Below are 22,643 nucleotides of genomic sequence, written 5' to 3' on the forward strand. Positions count from 1 at the left end.
TTCATTAGTTACATAGCTATTAAAAAGTTGCTAATACTAAATAATAAGTCTGTCTTAGATGTATAGCTGCAGTTCAGCTGTTTCATCTGAAGTTTTACAAAACCTTTCCATCTGAAAAAATCTCAAAAGAAAAAAAACAATCTCCTGTATTAGCAGGATATTAAAATAAAACATTTTGGGAGAACAGGTAGACAGTTCAGTAAAACATAACTAGAAATGTTTTGCCATGTCATAAAACCTCTTGGTTTTTACAGAAGCCAAGAGTCATTTGCCTGTAAAGCAAATGAGCGGTGAAAAATGTGTTGAACACAGGCCCAGAGAGAGAAGCAGTTTTAATTAAAGTTTGCAAGCACTGATTTACATTTCAGTGCAGACTGGAGGTGAATTCTGATTGCACTGAAGTTAATGGAAAAAAGCTTTTTTGGGTGGTAATTCTTCTAAGATCTCAGCCATGCTCCTGAGTGCTTCCAGTCTGGATGGATGAGAAGACAAGATGCTGTTAGTGGAGGTCGGCATTCAAGGATGGTAGAAGGCAGTGGGAGTATTGGGGAAAAAAAATTCATCAACTGACTTAAGTAATAAAGTACCATTTTCTGAAATATAATCAGGAATTAAGCATTTGAAGGTAGCAGTGATTTAACAGTATTAGGAGAGAGTTCAGTGTCTGTTCTGGCATATGCCCTGCTTGAGCTGTATTGACTTGCTGCATTGTTATCTTCATTAATGTTATTCTTGTCTTTTCATCAGTCTGGGCTACAAGTGCTTAAAAAGCATCAGTGAGAGCCATGGGGACATTTTCAGCAAGATTTGAGGGAAAGATAAAAGTTATGCACAAAATTAAGTTCCTTCAAGCTATGCACAAGGCTGGGTGGGGAAAAAAAAGAGACCAAATACTGTTGTCCTGAATGAGGAAAAGGCAGGTGGAGCTCAGGAGCTGTGTTTGCAATATCTCATAAGCTCCTAACTCCCTGTATAAACATTTTGTGAGTGCAGTACATTCACTTGATATTTAAGGTACAGAGATACATACAGTGCTGAAAAGATTTAAACAATTTTTTTTTTCCTAAAGCATAAGCACTCTAGTCCAAAAATAAATCATTAGGGTTATTACATGGCCTTTGTTGTGCAGGGCATCAGACAAAGCAGTATGCTATGGATTTAAAGTATCTGAGTATCTAAATGTTTTTTCCTCTTAAAGGTGCATGTGCCAGGAAACATGAGGCAGAAGATGTTGCTAAATGCGATTGCAGCGTGTGTGAAAAGAATGGTTTCAGTACCCAAAGTTGGCCTTAAGGATGCTCTGAGCTGCCTGGGTTGTGTTTGTGATACTTGGGGTGAAGTAGAGCAGCTGCTGTGCTTTTCTAAAACAGCTGCAATGCTAAAGTACTTCTGTGTTCAAAGGGAATGTGCTGTTCTGAGGGTTTATACCTTCTAGTGTTTCAACTGCAAATATTTTCAGGCCCTGGAGGCGTGCAAAGAGCAGGAGTACAAATTCCTTAGTAAATTGTTCCTTCTGGGAAAAAAGCAAGAGTGCGGCTCTGCAAGGCTATCTGCGTTAGCCTGTGCCACCAGAATTAGCTTAGCAGAGACACAAATTACTTCTTTGCGGGCAGGTTTGGTCTGAGAAGCTGTTACGTTCCTGCTCCACTCCCCATTGCAGCAGTTACCTTTTGCCTTCCCACGCTGACGTTGTGTAACTGCTTGTATAAAGGGCATCGATCAGATCAATGAAATTACGCAGTTTAGAAACATTGCAAGGAAGAAAAAGCATGAGGGTGGAAATGGTAAGAAGAAAAGTTTGGATGTAAATATTGTGCAGAGCATTTGAACTTAGCTAATGGCTGAAGTAGATCTGGAACAGGTCCCTTCTAGAATGACATTGTGAAGCTAGAAATGAATAGTGGGGAAGTCAGGCCTTAAACGTGCCTTTGCTAAAAATTAAAATTATTTTGGAAAATGTAAGAGTTCTGAGAGTGAGTTTTTTCCCTTCTCCACACTTCTGTCTGTAAGGTGGTTACTTTCAGAGCATGTGAGTTTTTAATGTGGTCAGAGATGGAGGGTAGGAAATTCTGGCTGTTTTGGGAGAGGGGTTGTTTTTCAACTAATCTCACATTGCCAGATGATCTGAGTTTATAAACTAACTGCCATAAAAACAAAGCTAAGAGTCATCTTAGGATTTCTGCATACTGTGATAATGCCAGTAACAATGGTTTCAGGTTGCTGGGATATTTGGGAAGTTGCTCACCTTGTTATTTTGCCTAGGCTGCAGGCACCGAGTCTTTCATTCAGTGTTACAGGAGTGTAAGAAATGGGATTTGTCTTGTGGAGTTATGAGTAGCCACTGAGTCTATGGTGCCACAAATACCCATAGGTTTCCTTCGGCCAGGACAGTGCATACGTGCTGCCTGATCACTGTTTGTTTCTGCTTTATAAATACCTTCTCAAAATGAAACAGACTTTTTTTTTTTAAACTGCTAATACAGTGATTTTGATGATATACTTAGCTTGTTCTCTATATGTGAAGCAAACTCATCTTGTAACCCTATCTCATCATTGGTTTAAGAATCATTCAAGATTCTCTGCTGTGAGATGACGATCAGCTGTGGTAGTTCCCAAAGGAGAATGACCCAGGTCAGATATGATTAGTCTGTAAAAACCACTTTCTCTAATCAGAGAAAGTAGGTTAGAAAAAGAACACTGACTTCAGTGAATCTGTACAATCTCATAATCATTTACACATAAGCACTGGCTTGCACTTAACTCTCTACTCAGACTTATTTTCAGAGTTGATCAAAAAAGTATTTCTTTTATGAAGCGTGTCATCTTTCTACAAAAATGCGAATTTCTGGTATAGCAGTATAAGTGCTCTCATGTAGTTGCCACTTTGCTTTTATTATCCTGATGGTAATAAGGGATTAAGAATTTTTTCTTTTTTTGCTGAGTGCAGTTGCATGAGAATGTACAAATAACCCCACTTTGTACTTGGTTGTTGTCCCATTTTGTGGGAAATCGTTTTGATTTTACTCCTGAAAAAAAAAAACCCCAAACATATTAGTTAATAGTGTAGATTGTGTTTGCTGTCTGGTACACTCTTAAAAAAAAAAAAGTAAATTAAAAAATCTTTAGGCTCTGGTTGAAAATAACCACAAATAGCAGGGAAAAAAATTAATTACAAGTGAAATTCAATTTTTTTGAATTTTCCCAATCCCTCCCCCTGCCCCCCCCCCCGGGCAGGTGGTTAGAGCAAGGCATTTCCCTCCTTTCTCTGTTGCTTTTAAGAGAAGTGAGCAAAACAGTGGAAGCAAATTTGTGTGTTACTCAGTTGTATTGGTTTCATCTTGGTGGTGGTGGGTAATCTACCTTTTGCCTTCCAGTTGTACGTTAGCTGCAACTTTGCATGGCTGCTTGTGTATTTTTCAGAAAGTTGGTGGGTATCATGATAGAGGAGCTTGTCCCCTTTATAGGAACGACCTCCCTCCACTTCCTGAGGATATAGAGCAGAGCATGGAATCTCTGTTCCCTGAATTTTTGGGCAGGGGCTATGGCAGTACCATCGGGGTGTTGAAAACAGAATTGGTTTGGGAAGTTTTTATTCCATTTGTCTACTCTGAGTACTTGTGAGATTGTTTGAGGCCTTGGTTGAGGAGAGTATTTTCTCAGTTAAGTTTAAATGTCTATATATTCCATCCCTTTCAGCTTGAGAATTTATCTGATTTTTCCATCTGCTTTTATAGGTATTTTATTGTGCTCCCTGAGAGAGACAATAGCTGATTGAGAAATCTGTCATTTAAAACAGTTAAATGTGTGGTAAATAATAATTATCACTAGAAAGACTGATTAATATCAAACCTATTAAAGTACTTAATTCCATCTTTTCTTATATTATTATAATTTTGCTGTCCTGTTTTCCACTTTTCTATTAGTACTTTCTTCCTGTGATTCAAATATTTAAACTAGTTACACGTTGATGGTTGGAGTATGCAGCCGTAATGCAATAATATTTCATATAAGTAATTTAAATCCACTCTGTTTCTTTAGACGTCTCTCGTTTCTATATACAGCATAAACTATGCAGGGCACAGAGAATATTGAGCAAGAAAATGGGAGAGCTGAGAAGGGACAGAGGATGGCAAAAAACATTATCCATCTAAATCTTTGCATGAATTTGTCTGAAGGTCAAAGACTTCCTTGGTCCATGAAGAGATTTTGTGTACGTTCTCTTTACAGAAAAACTACTGAACTGGCCTTAAGAATTATATGCTGTTCTTACTATACTTTAAATTTATGAAACCAAAATAACCTATTTTCATTTATCTGTGTATCTTAATTTCTACCTCATTTCCTGTTGCAGAGGTATGACCCATGTTCAAGGGCTCTCTTAAAGAACAATTAAATAGCTCCATGAATGAAAATGGAAAATAAGCTATGCAGTGGTTTAGTGCATTACCTGTTCACTTTGTGCGAGCTCAAACAATTCTGCCTAAGATTATCAGTGCAAGTTAATTTGGAGGTCCTATCCCAGATCCTGGTTACGGAGAGCACTAACTTCATACATGGCGGCATAAAAGGACATTGTGCTGAAGGTCAGAAATGAAAGCAAAAAGATAAAAAGACTCAGGAAAAAAAGGAGAGTTTATCGCTTGTGGAAGAAGGGGCAGGCGACTCAAGAAGAGTACAGGGATCTCGTTAGGTCGTGCAGAGAGGAAATGAGAAAGGCAAAAGCCCAGCTAGAACGCAACCTGGCCGCTGTCGTTAAAGACAACAAAAAAAGTTTTTACAAATACATCAATGACAAGAAGAGAGCCAGGGAGAATCTCCATCCTTTATTGGATGCGGGGGGGAACATTGTCACCGAGGATGAGGAAAAGGCTGAGGTACTTAATGCCTTCTTTGCCTCAGTCTTTAGCAATCAGACTAGTTACCCTCAGGGTACTCGGCGCCCTGAGCTGGAAAACAGGGATGGCGAGCAGGATGAACCCCCCATAATCCAAGAGGAAGCGGTCAACGACCTGCTACGTCATCTGGATACTCACAAGTCTATGGGGCCGATGTAAGGAAAAATTTCTTTACTGAAAGAGTAGTTAAACATTGGAACAGGCTGGCCCGGGAAGTGGTTGAGTCACCATCCCTGGAAGTATTTAAAAGACGGGTAGATGAGGCGCTTAGGGACATGGTTTAGTGGGTATGGTGTTGTTGGGTTGATGGTTGGACTCGATGATCTTGGAGGTCTCTTCCAACCTTTAATGATTCTATGATTCTATGATTCTATGATTCTATAAAACATGGTAAAACTGCAGGCAGTAAAGTTTCTATGACTTATCTCTTGGTCACAGTAGAATTAGTCTCAAGCAGTAACAGTACTTTCAGTTGTACACAGGGACAAATTTTATCTAGAGCCATTAAATAGATGCCTCTTCTGGGACTATTTTGCCATTACCTCAAATGCGGTTTCTCAGGTGCTGGATCACTTTGTCTCTTCTTGAACAGTTTCTTTTCGTTCCCTGCACGTACACACATGTGACTCGAGCCATTCTTGCATACAGACAGATACTAAATTATGTATTAGAGACATGTTTGGGTATTTGCACCTTGGCATATGCTCATTGTTTACAGCTCTTAAACATGCATCTTGCTATAAAGCCACAGAACAATTTAGAAAAAATCTTTGTAAAAGTCATCTCCAAACCACACTTAAGGTTTTATTTATGTGGTTATTTGCAACCCTTCGCCTTCAGTCCATCAGCATATTAATTTCCAACTACAAAGTAAACATTATTAGCAGAAGTAGAAAACAAAACTGGGTTATGTTTGCATTTCTCAGTAAATGCACTTGAATACTCAAGTAAAAATACAATGGATAGGGACTTAATGAAATGTCTGAAGGAAGATATTGAAAAAGTATTTTGACCTACTCTATGCTAGTGTTACATTTTGTTAGCTCAAGTTTAGGGATATCTCCATCACAATCCTGTTTGCCCCTGACACATAGAAACTCATTACTGCTTTTCCTATTGCAACTAATGGCTGAGTTGTACTGCTGAGCCCTAGAAGGATGAGGAGGGTGTGTAGCTGTCGTCTAAGTTCTGGTAGCCCAGCGTTTTTCACTGGTGTGCTGCTCCGGAGAGCAACTGCACTGTTTCCTTGACACTGTTATACAACATAAATGCGTACTGAATGTGGCTCTGGAGCCTTGCACTCGCTTGATTGGAACACTCATTTCAAGGACAGCTGTTGGGAGGCAAACTGGTGTGACTCACGGTTTCTGCAGGATTCGCTTTAGGTTGCTACGAGTCAGACCAACTTTGCTGACCATTTAATTTGCTGAAAAATGTAGGGCTACTGGAAAGGTTGGTAATGACTTTATCTGTTCAGGATCGATGGGCCGAGGCCAACTGTATGAGATTCAACAAGGCCAAGTGCCGGGTCCTGCACTTCGGCCACAACAACCCCATGCAGCGCTACAGGCTTGGGGAAGAGTGGCTGGAAAGCTGCCTGGCGGAAAAGGACCTGGGGGTGTTGGTCGACAGCCAGCTGAACATGAGCCGGCAGTGTGCCCAGGCGGCTAAGAAGGCCAACGGCATCCTGGCCTGTATCAGAAATAGTGTGGCCAGCAGGAGCAGGGAAGTGATAGTGCCCCTGTACTCAGCACTGGTGCGGCTGCACCTCGAATACTGTCCCTCAAAGTGTTGCTGTGGAAAGGTTGCAGGTCAAATGTTGAAGTCCAGTTTCCTCCAAGTGTAAAGTGAGTCTGAACAGAGCTTATATAGTGACCGAGAATGTGTCTTTGTAAGCTGTAAGGCCATCATTGTAAGTCTCTTTTTCCTTCCAAGAAAACCACTTCTTGCTGCAGTAGAATACGCACCTATTTTGCAAAACTTTCAATACTTTAAATGTTAATGTAATGAAGCTGATACTGCTGGATGCAAAAAGTTTCTTAGGAAAGTAAAATAAATCTTGTTTTGTACTACTCTCTGTATATTTTAGACTGTGTTTCTCAAATCTTGTTAACTATGAAGCTCTATCGGTCTGGGACAGCTGGAGATGGAATTTATAGAATCATATATTATGGCAGCTGTTAAACTTTATTTAATTCTGGTTTTGATTCCTGTTTTTGCCCCCAAAACATTATTCAAATCACTTATCTTTTCAAGCATTCAGTATTTGTAAGTTTAATTAACCTTATTAATCTATGTACTTGTGTAGTCAATTAATTTCCTTTTTGATGTCATCACAGTAAAAACTGACCTTGTTCCAAAATCCTGTCATTAAATACTTAGGACCTTGTATTTTGCATAAAGCCTTTATTTATCTTTGTGTGAGTATTACTTTTGAAGTTCAGTAGAGAAGGTTATTACAGCACTTTTCTTAGCTTTTCACTGAGTTTGATAGTTACTCTTTGCGAGGTTAACAAATGCAGGCAGTTGTGTATAGAAACTATAGAATGTGTGATTGGAGAAACTGAGTTTGAGAGGATTTTAAACTCTAAACTCTACAAGGGTGCAGAAAGTCTGTTTTATATGCTGAGTTTTGGTGTGTTAACTCTGACCATTGCAAGTTAATATATTGGTATATCAAGACATCATACGGATGGAATGCAAAGCAAGTTCCAAAAGTGCAGTCTACATAGGATGACTTTTTCAGAATTTCAGAAGAAAATATAGAATGAGATTTGTTCTCCAAAAATACATGGATATTAATTTGTTTATTAAACTTCTAAGAGGAGATGATCTCTGTTTCATGATTTTTTGAGGTATTTCAGGTGTTTATCCTGTGTTCGATATATTACAGCGTGTCTCAAAACACTATAGGAGGATGAATTAAGAAGATTTGCTTTTTCTATTCCAACAGTGATCAGTTTGCATTGTTGGAGGGAAGCATCTATGACAAAGAATTTCAAATAAAATCAGTTTAGATAAAGTTAAATACTTCTGTGTTGGAAATTTGCTTTGGATCGCTGTGCTGTGTGTGAAAGAAGCAGAATACTGATTACTTCAGGAGAAAATTGACTTAACTAACGTGCTTTTTAGTTGATGAATACTGTGTACAGCCTATTCCATGTTGAAAATGGATGGTCCTCCATAAAGTAGCTCAGTCCCCAACAGCAGTAATAGCTTGCACTCCTAACAAAGAAGGTAAACCCCACTTCCTGAAACACACCGAAATCACTTATCTTTTAGCATTGCAATTAATTTATTCTGTTTAAGCTATTGTGGGCTTAGTTCTTGGTTTTGAGCAATTTTTTGACTTTTCATATGAAATTTCATATTTCACTGAGCCTATGTGCATAAAGAATCAAGATTATCCTTTAAAGCAGCTAGATCCCTGAGTTTTTCACATACTCCCCTTAGTGTTTAATGTTGTATGCAAATGTGATTAACTTGAATATTACAGCTTTGGGTTTTATTATTCATCTCCCTTCTTGTTCTAGTTGCAAGGTTTAGTTTCTACTCTTCCAGTTCTTTCACTATCCTTGGGCAAAGGTGGTTTGAAAGTTGTAGACAGTGCTGAGACCTGCTGAAGGTTGAGCGTGATGCTATATTGATTAATAGATTACATTATATCCTAATGTAGCAGAGACTTGAACGAGTTCCTCTACCTGTCTGCACTGCTGTCAACTTTGAGAGTGTCACAGGGATGAGAAAACAGTGTCTGGCACGCAGACATTTCGCCCGCTGTGTTGCCTGGCCCTGGCTGAGATTACATCTGTTGATCCTGCTGTCGGCTTCACAGTCATTGCTAAGGTTTTGTGTCATCGTGTGTTACCCTTAAATCCTGGACTTGCAATCCTATGTGCAATGCTGCCCACTGGCATGAGTGTTTGTGTCAAGAAAGCCAAAGCAGACAGGCCAGCAGAGACCTTTCAAGAAGCTACACATCTATTCTTTTTTTTTCCATTCTCACTTTAGGAACCCTGCAGGGAATCATTCTGAGGCTGGAATTTCTTATTGCTTTGTACATCCCAGGGGGGCTCTGCTGCTGTACCTGCTGGTGCCCCTTGCCATTTCCCACCTCAAACTGCTCAGCTGCAGCTGGGAGCAGTAGGAGCCTGTTGTGCCATTGTTCCCTGTCATTTCCACTCCACCACTGTTGGTACCAGGCAGCTGGGTGCAGAGGCAGCGCTGCCACTGCCTGCTGCGGCTGTGGCCTCGTAGATATTCAAGTAATGCTCGTATGGCTTTATGTCATCCCACGCAGTGTTTGAGGTAATATATAGTCATACAAAATTAAGAGCCAACTGAGAAACCAGTGTGTGTATCAGCAAACTAACCCCTATGGGAAGAAGAAATTCACCTTAGAAAGTCCAGAGGTGCTGGCGTAGTTTGGTGGTACTGTGGTACTGGCGTGACTGAGGCGTGGATGCATATTTCTGACTGTGTTACAGCAGGGGTCTGATTTGAAATCTCAGATTGCTAGTTATTTGCTTTACGGCATAGCAGCCAGAGTCAGTGGTACTTGACACTTGGCTAAAAGCAAACAAATATGATTACTGAGCTATATTTTCTGGCCCTGTGTGTAAATGTTTGATTTAGCATGGCATGCTACAGAAGTAGAGTAAACCCATTGCCTTTCCCAGAGGCAAGATAAGAACCCCCTCATTTCATTGGTAACAAACTTGTGTTCATCATTATAATTTGGGTCTAAAATATTAGGCCTTGGATTTTTCTCATGCTGAGATTCAAAATTGTACAATTATGTAGAAGAAACGCTACATGCGAGAGTAATCACAGTCCCCGTAGAAAGGTGGTGTAGAGGCAACAAAGTACAGAAATACATGCTCAGTTGCATTTATTACACTGCAGTGAGATTGCCCCCACAAGCACAGCCTTTCAGGTAGGTGGTGTCATGTTGCCATGTGAAATGGGCCTTGCCCATCGGTGATGTGCGTGGTTGTGTCTCCTACATGTGTATCCATATGGGAACAGCTGCCATTTCCTTTCCACTCGGTTTCCTTTACGGTATGTGCACATGTGAATAATACAAACATTGTTCTCCAGTACCACGCAATGAGGGCTTGTAATGCAAGACCTGGATATTAGAATTTCTGGCAGTAACAAGGCTGTCACTTTGAAGAGTGTAGAGAGGGATGGGAACTTTCGGTAATTAAATATGATCCTCTTGTTAGATTTGCGACACAATAAGTATCTTCCCACCCCACCTTTTATAGGAAGTGTTATAAATTCCAATCCACAGAGAGTAAACTTGGTCTTAATTAGTTTTCTTAATTCGTATCTTAAAATACTTTGCTTGCAGTCTTAGGTAAGCAGTTTTTCTCTGCTTCATGATGTTTTTACACCTGTTAGCCTTCGTTTAAATTGTATCCTTGTTGTACAATAATTAGAAATTACGGCATATGTTACAGGTGTTCAAGTTTCCCCTCATCTCTGCTTCCTCTACCCCTACCAAGTTGCCTTATAAAAAACTATTAAACTACAACACTGAACCATGCGTGCTGACATTCTGGTTTTGAATTGCAGCTCACTGCTGTAGATGCGGACGAGGGACCCAATGGACAGATAGTATATGAAATTTTGGCTGGGGATCAGGGAGACTTCATCATCAATGACCGAACAGGCCTTATCACCATTGCTCCAGGAGTTGTACTGTCAGTGGGGCGATCCTATGCTCTCACTGTCAAAGCATCTGATAGTGCTCCTCCTGCACAGAGAAGGTAATTCATCTTATAATGAAACTAATTTTTTAATCAGTGCTTAGCAGTGTGTAAGAAGTGTGGCACGCCCTTATATCTATAACTCCACACTGGAATAAGATTCAATGTGTTCTGTTTGCTGTAAAGACCACATTTTGGAAAAGTGTCATATTAGAAGTCTTTCACTTTTTGTTCCTTATTTATATTTTCCTTACAGTACACAGTTTTCATTATCTCATTTGCTTGTAACGGTCTATTTTTTACACGCTCACATGTTGTGCTGTCATTGTGCATGCCCATTTGTTACAAGAAATTGAAGTGAAGGGATGTAAGGAAGAAAGCAAGTGAGAAAGGAGGTGCTTTTTGTTCAGAATGCAGCTTGCTGTGATGCAGAAAGGATCAGAAATAGTCTGGTTGCTGAGCTGGAGACCTTCTCTCCAGGTATAGGCTGTGCAAGGTCCTCCAGACTTGGCATGCTGTGGACATACCTGACAAGCTGTGCCAATGGTGAGCAGTGCTCCTACCAAGATCTAAATTCTCACCAGCAGAATTATTTCTGTTCTCCACCAGCTGATAAAGAAGAGCAGCCTTGCAAATTTGGTATGGATAGACTAGGACGCTCTCAAAAAAATAAGGATACCGAGTCTTGCTTTCATGAAGGTGCGGCGGGGGGGGTGCATAAAAGTGGCTCTCATGTTCTGGGCCTGGTATTGATAATGTGACAGCCTGATTGTCTAAAGAGGATGACAGAGAGGAACAGGATTTTCCAGCATTTAAATCTCCCACAACCTTTTCTCTTTTTCTCAGATGGGGAATGTAAGAAGGAAGGATTACAGACAAGTGGAATTTCAGTCATTGGCTTTTCTTCAGGACCTGCTGCTTCTCTCATGTCTCCAAGAAAGCAGCTCATACTGTTCTGCACATTTTATAATTACATTTTCCAATCACTGAAGTATTCAGATTGTTAGATTGTTCATAAAACTAATATCTGGTAACAGAGTCTTCCGGTTGAATTTCCCTCTGTTGCTTGCTTTCTTAATCCCTCTCTTAGGGTAGCTGATAGGCTGTTAGTAGTGCTGAGGAGAAGATTGTGGACTATTACGCACTTACCTTTGTGTAGTACTAGCACAGTATTAAAGTAGAGGAGAAAAATCAATAATGCCACTTCAGAGAGCTTCAGAATCCAGCCGCGTGGCCCCAGCAACAGTAGACCCTACAATACAGCTTTGATTGCTATCAGCTCCTTTTATGTTTGAGAAATCTTTATATTGTCTAAAAATATATACTTCGGATGATGTATGTTGGGAGCATGTGCTTCCTCCTCTGAAAATGTCTTTATTGCAATAATCTTCAAAAGTAAAAAGCTCTCCTTTCGTGTCATTTCTGCTTGTCTCCCCTTTTATGGAATTACAACATGTAATTTGCTTCATAGCTTTTAACGTGTGTTCAAAAAACCACTCCATCTAGGCAGTATTCCCGTAGCTGGGGCCAGCGTGGCCTTGACCTGAGGTGTATTTGGGGCCCAGAGCTGTTTTTTCTGTGTCTGTGAAGGTTAAAAAATCAAGGGGAGGGCCACTGGAGCTTCAATGAGGTGCCATGGAGAAAGAACGTGCACAACTCTTACTGTCTGGTAAAGGACATTTGGATAAAAAGATTTCGCTGCCTTCCTGACGTTCTTTCTGTAAGGCTGGAAAACCAGAAATGAGCTGGTGGTGCTTGAAGCAGCCTCCTATCATTTTATGCAGAGAAAAGCAGGCAGAGTTCATGTGAGCTACAACTCCAAGGTCTTTAAAACTGTCCTTTTGCATCTCTTAGTTCCTTCCTTCTGGCTGTGAGGTGGTTAGTACCTCGCAGTTGGGGTTGTATGAACTTCTTGCTCCTTCTAATGCAAAGTTGTCATGTTGTGTTAGGTGGTTCGCATTGCCTTGGTGGAGGCGGCAATTGTATTTGAGACGTCTAGGAATGGGCTAGGTCTAGCCAGCCATTACGTATCTGTGCAGGCAAGAAGGTGTGTGCCCTGTAAAATAAATAAAGGATTTTGATGTAACTTGAAATATTAAGTGTTTTTTCCCAAATCTGTGTTCTGCTGCAGGACATACCAGGCTAACTGTAGTCATGTGTAAACTGGCTGGGTTTCAATTATCCCCTTGCTTATGCACAAAGCAAGACCAAACTACTAAACCTGGCTCAGGAACTGTAACTCTGTAGGCTTTGTGAGCACAAATTTAGAATCATAGAATCATTAAGGTTGGAAGAGACCTCCAAGATCATCACGTCCACCCGTCAACCCTACAACACCATGCCCACTAAACCATGTCCCTAAGCACCTCATCTACCCATCTTCTAAATACTTCCAGGGATGGTGACTCAACCACTTCCCTGGGCAGCCTGTTCCAATGTTTAACCACTCTTTCAGTAAAGAAATTTTTCCTCACGTCCAATCTAAACTTCCCCTGGAACAACTTGAGGCTGTTTCCTCTCATCCTGTCGCTAGTTACTTGGGAGAAGAGACCGACACCCACCTCGCTACAGCCTCCTTTCAGGTAGTTGTAGAGAGCGATGAGGTCTCCCCTCAGCCTCCTTTTCTCCAGGCTAAACCACCCCAGTTCCCTCAGCCGCTCCTCATAAGACTTGTGCTCCAGACCCCTCACCAGCCTCGTTGCCCTTCTCTGGACATGCTCCAGCACCTCGACGTCCTTCTTGTAGTGAGGGGCCCAAAACTGAACACAGTATTCGAGGTGCGGCCTCACCAGTGCCGAGTACAGGGGCACTATCACTTCCCTGCTCCTGCTGGCCACACTATTTCTGATACTTTAATTTAATATTTCTGATAATTTAAATTGAAATACATTCTGTGGAGCTTTTTTGCATAGGGTTAAAATCTTGGCCGGTGACTGTGCATAAAACAAGATATTTTGTGGAGCATTATTAAAGTTTCTATCTATAGCAAGCATCATTAATGTAAGTTATCGAGGTATATTTAAGTACACTTATGTACTTTAAGTATATTTAAGTTTCTACAAAGTATAAAAGTTTAAAGATGATGTTTAGCTTTTTGAAACTGAAGTTATAGTTAAGCATATATTGATTAGCAGTTTCTATTATTGAAAAAAAATGAGAACAACATCTGTAAAATCAAACAATTTCATTTCAGACCTTAGCCTTTTCACCATTGACCTCAGATTCCTGTACAGTGGAAGCATTTCACTTAGTGATAACAGCGATTTGCCAGATAGAGTCCAATCTAGAAAGTACTTGATCATGAGATTATTGAAATACATAGTGGAAAAGTACACTTTCTCTTTGACTTGCATATGCAGAGATTGTTTGGCCAAAGATATATTGGTCCCACATATATATATATATATATATAAAAATTCATTATACATTTTATAATATAGTTGTATGTGGAAAGCACACAGAGTTAAAGCAGAGACAGGGATGCAATCTCAATGACTTGTTGACCATGCTTTCCTTGCATTGCCATTTAGCTGGAGTAGCGTAAAAGCTGTATTTCCATGCTTGTGTGAGTTTGTGAGCGTTATTCAGTTCCTGAGCTCTGTTCTGTTCTCTCTGTATTCACCTGTCCCTGCAGTGCTAGAATGCCAACTGCAGTTGATGGAAGGCTCAGCTCTGCCTCCTTTCCTTTCCCATGCCAAAGTAGATTTTTCCAGCCACTTTAATGGGCTGTATATAACACACGCAAACTGAATGGGTTAAAATTGCAAAGCACTAGTCAAAAATGGATTCGAAATGAAAAAAAGTAGCCATTTGATATTACAGTGCTTTTAGTTTGCAGACTACTAGTGCTTTACTTTTGTGATCTTATCTTAAAGATTTGAAGAAAATTTGCTTACTATTGTGGTGAACAGAAACCATTTTTTTTTTTTTTTTTAGAGCTTGATAGACTATAAATCAGCTTGGGTATTATTAAGATGTAGCAGGATCAGGAAAAAAATTATACAGAACAATATAGTTTTATTAAATACTTAGCAGTGGAAGAAAAATGCACACTAAACCACAACTATTTGGATGTGTATATCATACACAGACAGCAGCTATCCCAAGAAAATATGCAGCCCCAGCGCTCAAGTGATAGTTTGTCTGCTAATTCATTGTGTCTGTTGTTGAGCATTTGGTGATTTTTTTTTTTTTTTTTTTTTTTTTTTACTCCCTCCTCTCCAGTGTGCAACATCAATTCAGAAAGATTAGTGGGATATGAGGGAGTATTTTAAAATAGACAAGACAGGAAACTGACTAGTTTATAAGGAGGTAATCTATACTGAATGATCAACTTGAGTTGTAATTGTCCATCTGTATGTTAGGGAGTGTTTCGATTGTATAGAGCTTAACGATTGTGATGATGATGCGGCTGAGTGGAAAGGAGGTTGTAGCGAGGTGGGTGTCGGTCTCTTCTCCCAAGTAACTGGCGGAAGGACGAGAGGAAATGGCCTCAAGTTGCGCCAGGGGAGGTTTAGATTGGATGTAAGGAAAAATTTCTTTACTGAAAGAGTAGTTAAACATTGGAACAGGCTGCCCAGGGAAGTGGTTGAGTCACCATCCCTGGAAGTATTTAAAAGGCGGGTAGATGAGGCGCTTAGGGACATGGTTTAGTGGGCATGGTTTAAAATAGACAAGACAGGAAACTGACTAGTTTATAAGGAGGTAATCTATACTGAATGATCAACTTGAGTTGTAATTGTCCATCTTCCCTTGATTACACTGGTTTTGTTTATATCCATTCAGTCACTAATCTGCAAATTCAGTTTCTTAAATGTCTAAGGATATGATAGATGGGAAGGCTCTATCATTCACTGATGCATTTCACTGCAAGTTATGCACTTGTTTAAAGTTTGATTAAATCAAATAAGGACCTGGCTATTATGTTCAAAGCAGTAAGATCCTCGTCTCCTGTATTTGTAGATGGACGCAAATCCAGCACTTGCTCCAGAGAGACATGGCTGTGGCAAGGCAGCATCGCTGTCCTTGGGAAGCTCGGGATTGCCCTGGACTAGCTGGTAGCCAAGGTTTTGGAGCACAGATGGATGTTTGCTAGGCTGTCATGACATGGCTAGTGGTGGAGCAGTTGAATATTTAAGGCTTGTTAGAGTCAACCTGTATATATTGTTAATATATAGGTGGTGGGTTGACCTTGGCCAGCTGCTAGATACCCTCCCAGCTGCTCTCTCACTCTCCCTCCTCAAGAGGACGGGGGAGAAAGTAACATGAGAAAGCTCGTGGGTTGAGATAAAGACAGGGAGGTCATTTACCAGTTACCGTCACAGGCAAAACAGACTCGACTTGGGGAAAATTAATTTAACTTATTGCCAATTAAAATGGGTTTAGATGGTGAGAAATAAAGACAAAAACTAAACCAACAACTTCCACCTCCCCCTTTTTCCCAGGCTCAACTTCAGTCCTTCATTCCCAAGTCCTCTACCTCTGAGCGGTGCAGGGGGTGGGGAATGGGGGTTACAGCCAGTCCATAACAGCCCTTCTGCCATTCCTTCCTCCCCACACCTTTCCCTGCCCCACCAAGGTCTCCCCATGGGCTGCAAAGGAGTCTCTGCTCTGGTGCCTGAAGCACCTCCTCCTCCTCTCCTCCTCCTCAATGCTCGCAGGGCTGTTCCTCACACTTTTTTTCCTCATTCCTCTCCTGTTTGGTGTTTTTCCCCTTTCTTAAATCTGTTTCCCCAGAGGCACCACCACTGGGGCTGAGGGGCTCGCTGTGCCCTGCCATGGGCTCTTGGAACCGGCTGGAAGCAGCTGTGCCCACCCTGGGGCAGCCCCAGCCTCTCCTCACAGAGACCCCTCAGCCCCGCTGCTGCCCCTGGGCACGGGCACCCCATACAATACAACTGACGAGTGTGTCTGTCTCCTATTTGAAGCAGGCAGCAGCAAAGCAGCTCTCGGTATGTGTCTAAGCTGGCCAAAATGTGTGGCTGAGCTGTGAAAGGTGGGATGCACCGGGCTGGATTTAATCCATTCCTTGTGGGGTGCGGGCTGCATGTGTGGATGTGTCCCCAAGGACAGAGCTCCTTCTGCAGCAGTAACCTAGGGGTGGGACTTGTCTTTCTGGACAGAGGCATTCATGGTTCATTATCTTGGAGCGTGGTCAGAGCCGCTGTGTGACACAGCCCCTAAAACGTAGCTATCAGCTATCTGTCATGGTGTTGCAGTGATGGTCAGCCCACCCCTGATCAGTGGCACAGAGTTACAAAACCTGCTGGCACAGTGTGGTGGGAAGTATCTGTAACACAGCGGTGACTGTGCTCAGTCAGAATCCTGTACAGCTAATTAAAAATATCAATCAGTGGTGTGTCGTTTTGGTTTTTAATGAACTCTGTCAGTTAACACAGAAGCCGTTTCAACTCAAATATATCTGGCAGTTTCTGGTAGGAGTCTCTAAAAATGCTCTGAGTTTGCTAGCCCTGCAAGAAGCAGCTCATTGTGTGTGCACATTTTTCTTCTCCTCCCCCCACCAAAAAAAAAAAAAAAGAAAATTTTGGGACATCTCTCTTTGTCCTGAAGCAGTTTTGTTCCTTCAACCCTAAAGCTTGAGATCTACCAACTTTGTCAAAGGGCTTACGGAGGAAATCTGCACCTGCAGTGTAACACTTGGTCTCCTCGGGACTTTGTTCTGAGGCAGGGGTACAGATTTAACGTTCAGGAGAGAAGGCAGACAGGATAACTGAGCAAAGATGCAAGAGAAAGGTCACTTTAAGCCAAATTTTAAATCTCTTTCAACTTCAGGGAGACTTTTGGCTACCTTTCTAATTTTGGAGCAGTGGAATAGCAACTGCGTGTAAAGCATGGTCTTTGCAGGGTCTGTAGTGGCTGTCAGTGTTTCCAGAAGAGCTTTCAACTTGCAAACTGGAATGCTTTTTGCTGGGTATTTGGGTTAGTCGGAGGGTTTGCCAGGTTTCCTTGGTGGGTTTTGTAGCCTCCTGTATTGCCATGGCTTGCTAGTCTGCAGTGGGCTTGGGTTTATCAGTGTGACCCACAGTATTGATGCAGCCTGTTATAGACTTGTACATCAGTTGTCTTCTGGCATTATTCTCTCCGTGAACATTTTCTGTTCTCTCTCTTCCAAAGAAAGGTAGCAAACCGAACAACAGCAGAGATGCTCCAGGGGTGGATCTTGTGCTTGGAAGGAGCAGTTACCATCTCAGAATTTGTCATCCTCTTCTAGAGGACACAGTATCACTAGGGGATTATGAGTCTTCTTTTTATGTGGAGTGTGCACTGATATCTTATTGTTTTGTTTTTCAAAGAACACTTGGGCTACTTTTAAAGAAATTATTTAGCTTTTCTTCTGTTAATGTGCCAGCCTGCTTTATTTTTGATGCAGAATGAAAAATATGTCCTGAGGCTTTTAAAGGAGCAAAGGGAGGTTGTTAGAGCTAGAGAACACATAGTATATAAAATAGACATTGTTGGTTGCCTTGTGTTTGTTGATTTATTGATTTTGACTGGCTTTGACAGCTTTTGGTTTTTTTTCCCCCTCACACTGCAGGAGCTCTATTACTACGGTTTACATTGAGGTCCTTCCGCCCAACAACCAGAGCCCTCCCCGCTTTCCCCAGCTGATGTACAGCCTTGAAGTCAGCGAGGCCATGAGAATTGGAGCCATTTTGTTAAACCTGCAGGTACAGATGCTTCCCTATAAGCCTTTACCATGTTCCTTCTGTTTGTGTCCACGCCATGCAGAACCCCGTTCTCGCATACGGGGGGAAAAGGACAGTTTATAGGGATTGAAAAATCATTTGATTGTAATAAATAGTGCCTTTTACATGGACCATATAGGAAAAGTGCTTACTTGGATATTTCTGTAACTTCTTTTTTGGGTTAAATGTGCTAAAAGGTACTATAGGCTGCATATGGGACTGAAGTATATGAGAAAATTTTCATGAATGGCTCAAAACTTGAAAGGCCTGTATTTTCTTATGTTAAAATCTCTATATATACATTTGTCAGTAAATCAGAGGAGCTTAGGATCATCTGCACCTCATTCACATAGAATTTCAGCAAGATTTTTGGCATTCAGCTTTCTTTAGTCTGGTGTTTTTGAAAAGCATCTGAAGATATGTACTCCCCTTGGTGTATGTAACAACTGCTGTTAACAGGCTAACAAAAAGCAGAGTTCCCTGTACTCACTGACCACCCGATATAGCTCTGGAAGTGGAAGCAGTGAAAGCACATTGGTCCAGTATTGCTTATAAATAATGCTGCATTGACATACTTCGCAGACCCAGGTTGCTTCTCTGTGTGCTGCTGCATGGTTAATATATCAGCATTCTCCTAGCTTATTTACTGTTCCCTAAGCTTTTGCTGCATCGTGGTCTGTCCACATGTCTTGAAAGCCAGCTGTGCAAAATAGGTAGATAAATTACAACTCTTTAGATGTTTTTTGCGGGTTCAGGAACTTAATATTTTGAAATAATTATGGTCTCCAGTCTAAAGTAATAAACTCAGTACAGCATGCTCTCCTGATTGTGGTTCCTGTAAACATGATAACATTATTTAGACTTCATATAAAGCCATTCAAAGGAAGAAGACTGGAGATACCTGAGCTAAACAGAAACCATAGAGAGCAATAGCCTTATCTGCCTTAAGTCAGTGTAGCTCTATTGAAGTCTGTTGAACTCAGTGGAATTAGGTTAGTTCATATCAGCTGAAGTGAGTGGCTCTGTGTGTTTTACACATTCAGTAAATGCACGGAAAAAGAATAATCTAAATCAAAGTGTGTGAAATAACGGAACTCTAATTGAGTTACTGATGCAGATGAATGGGTAAGTTTCTGTTAAAATTGTTTGCTGATGAAAGATTAACATTATTATGGATGGTTAAGCTGATCTAGTCACCTGCACTGAGGAAGGATGATTCATTTAGCTCAGTGCTGAAAATTAACTTCTGGCATGTCTTTAATGCCTGCAGTGAGTTCAGAATTGAAGAGCCATGCTGTTCAGGAGCCTTCTCCTCACTGGTGGGGAGGCGCTTGGTTTTGGAAACCCCAAAGAGTAATGGGAGCCAGGAGCATGCTGAGAAACAGAAACATTTGTGTTTACTTGACAGGTGCTGGAATATACAGCTGAAGGCCGGGGTGATCTTTGGAGGCAGAAAAGCTATTAGGAGGTTTTAGTATTTAAGGATTTTACGCAATTTAAATGTGGTTAGAAAGTGAACCTCATTGTTGGAGTAATTTTTCTGCTTTAATGTTTCGCTAAACTCCAAACATTTTACCTAGGTTTTGTTTTTCTTTTCAAATGATCCTTGGTAAGGTATGCTGAGTCAATCTGGGAGAGACAGCCTGTGCCAGGCAGGACAGGGAACATTATAGATTATAGGTTATAGATTGCCTATAACCATTATTGCAAAATGGTTATGCCAGCTACTCTGCTCCTAGCCAGGATGCTGGTGAGCATCTTGGTGATATAGCAGTGGCTGTTGTCTTGCTACATGCCCAAGATCCCCAGAAATGACCAGTCACTGTGTTTGGGAAAGAGAGAAATGCATCAGTTAGTTTTAAGAGCTTTGGAAACACATAGAAAATGTTGTCTTCTACTTATTGTTACTGCAACGTAGATTTATCTTACATTACCAATATGCTGTGCATGACTTGAATTCAGCTAGACAATTTCTGTTTATGAAAAATACTTAATTGATAAATCACAATTGTGTGGCTTCATCTCTTGGGGATTTGTCAAGGGCTGGTGGTCCTGGACCTGAAATGCAGATGCATTGTCTTTATAGTGCTAGTTCAACTGCCTCATTCTGCATTAATACGCCATCTGTATTAAAGGACTTCCATTGTGTGGAGTGTATTTCTGTCTTCGTGTTTTTTTATTCTCTGAGTAAAATTGGCCAGGACATTTTAAACATTCATAAACTGAGTATTTAAGCTTATGAAATCTTGTCCTGTCTTTTCCAGGCAAACAGGAAGTTATCTATTAGTCATCTTGGGGTTTTTGTGTAATTATAACAATAGCTTAAGGTATTGCCTGTGTTCCATAGTTAATGTGCAATATTACCAGACCTCAAATATTTAACAAGTGTTTTCATGTGTAAATTTTCACACTGACTTTTTCGTTCATGAGTAGTCTTACCAATACATTAAGTGTTTTGGACTTAAGATATGTTTTGGTTGGTGCAGTAGGGTTAAGAGGTTATGCTTTTATGACTCTCTTTTAATAATATTTTGTTAGTGTTGCATACAGCATGAGGATTACAAAAACTGGGAGAGAGAGAGCAAGTTATTCCCAATATTCCCAATATTCCCAATATTCTCAATATTCTTTGTATTCTGCAAAACATCAGTGTCAATAACAATGCAAATGCAGCTGTTTTAAATTTGCCTATTAGATTTTAAAATACATTATAAAAATAAATTTTACTTTCTCCATTTCTGTTAAAAAAAAACATTTCCTGCAGATGATGGAAGGTTATATTTTTTCTTATACTGTTGTTTATTTTGTAATGTACCCTGTTGATTGTGACTGGTGTTTTAATTAACAACTTTTGAGATTAAGTAGTGCAATATTAAATTATCTCCACAGTATTAATTTGTAAATAAGCCTCAGTTTATTGCATGCCTGGGAGGCATTTACTGCTTCATGTTCTGCCAGCCATTATTAATTAAAATATGCAAATAGTGTAATTTTTCTGTGAGTCTGCAAAACAAATAGGACCGTTATCAAGGTCCAGTTCTGTGCTGAACAAGGAAGCAACATGAAATCATTGTTTACAATTTATGAAGTCACTGTATATAATTGATCTGGAAAACAGTAGGTATAGATTGCTCTTTTCTCATGTGCAAGTCTTCAGTGTTTTTCTTATGTACAATTAAACAATTTAATGTAAACAATTAAAAAACAATTTAAACTTTTTTCCCTGATCTTTAAAGTATGTTGATTGAAAGGTACATTGTATTTGGACATAAGGTGAAAACGAAATGAACTAGAAACAGTCTTTTATTTTCTGTCTTTTTGAAAGTCTCCTGACTTGTTATAAATGAATGTAGACCATAAACAAACCTCTGAGATACCCTTAAATGTGAAGTGAGGAGAGGGTCCCCTGGAGGCAAAGTAAAAAGAATACAAAGGACCACTAAAGATAGGAGCAACAATGTGATTCTGGTGATTTAGGATCTATGATAGTCCTCAGAGATGCCAGCTAGTCAGATTTTCTGCATCCAGTATTTGTATAGTTTCGTATTCTTGGCTAACTATTTTTCACTTGTCTTTACCGAGTCAAATCCTGACTGTTCATATCTTCATCATAAGAACATCTGAATTCCGCTCACACCCTCTAATGTGCTGGCATCTCCTGTAACTCGGTGCCATCCGTGGGTTTTATGAACAAATTTTCTAATCTGTCACTGATGTTGTTAATGAAAATATTGATTGGTATTGGAAGACATATACACACCTTTGCATAATTTAGTCAACACTAAATGTTATCCACCACTGTCTGACCTTAATTTTTATGATCAGTTTTATTCTTGCTTAATCCCGCCTCCCATTTGGAGACCATGTTGTCTAAGCTTGTTTGTGAAAATGTCACATAAGGCAGCGTGAAAAGTCTTACTATGGCTAAAATGCATTATTACATCCACAGCTTTTTTCCCTATTTACAAGACCTGTTGTAAAAGAAGATTAGATTTCTTCAACATAGTTTGTTCTTGAGAAATTTAGCTTTGTGTTATCCATCTCTATATTGTCATTGCAGGTACTTACAAATAATTTGATTATTTGTGGTTTTTGGGGAATTGAACTCTGCCAGTCTGGTCTGTGATTTCCTGGCTCATTCCTCTGTGTAAGATGTACCTTGTGTTTACCCTTCAGCCCATTTGTCCTCTGTGAATTTTCAAAGAAAACTGCTAATGGCTTTGAGATTGCTTCAGTCCATGTTTTTATACACTGGGATGAATTTCATCAGGCTTTAATTTCAGCAGAGGATTTAAAGATGCTCTATTTAAGTACATATTCTCTGCCTT

The 22,643-nt window shown here is 40.3% G+C and overlaps 2 protein-coding genes across 2 annotated transcripts in view; both read left to right on the forward strand.

Annotated features, from left to right (window-relative positions):
- The window catches only part of LOC103924271, a 391,194-nt gene that overhangs the window by 193,460 nt on the left and 175,091 nt on the right, over positions 1-22,643 (forward strand). The gene's annotated exons all lie outside the window — the stretch shown is intronic.
- LOC103924270 (protocadherin-15) overlaps positions 1-22,643 on the forward strand; it is a 376,716-nt gene that overhangs the window by 193,460 nt on the left and 160,613 nt on the right. Inside the window, exons 13-14 of the mRNA XM_009332761.1 lie at positions 10,476-10,669; positions 18,165-18,297. Coding sequence (XP_009331036.1) covers positions 10,476-10,669; positions 18,165-18,297 — 327 coding nt within the window. The remainder of the gene's footprint in view (positions 1-10,475; positions 10,670-18,164; positions 18,298-22,643) is intronic.

The sequence above is a fragment of the Pygoscelis adeliae genome, unplaced genomic scaffold, assembly GCF_000699105.1.
Source record: "Pygoscelis adeliae isolate BGI_AS28 unplaced genomic scaffold, ASM69910v1 Scaffold139, whole genome shotgun sequence".
Classification (NCBI taxonomy): domain Eukaryota; kingdom Metazoa; phylum Chordata; class Aves; order Sphenisciformes; family Spheniscidae; genus Pygoscelis; species Pygoscelis adeliae.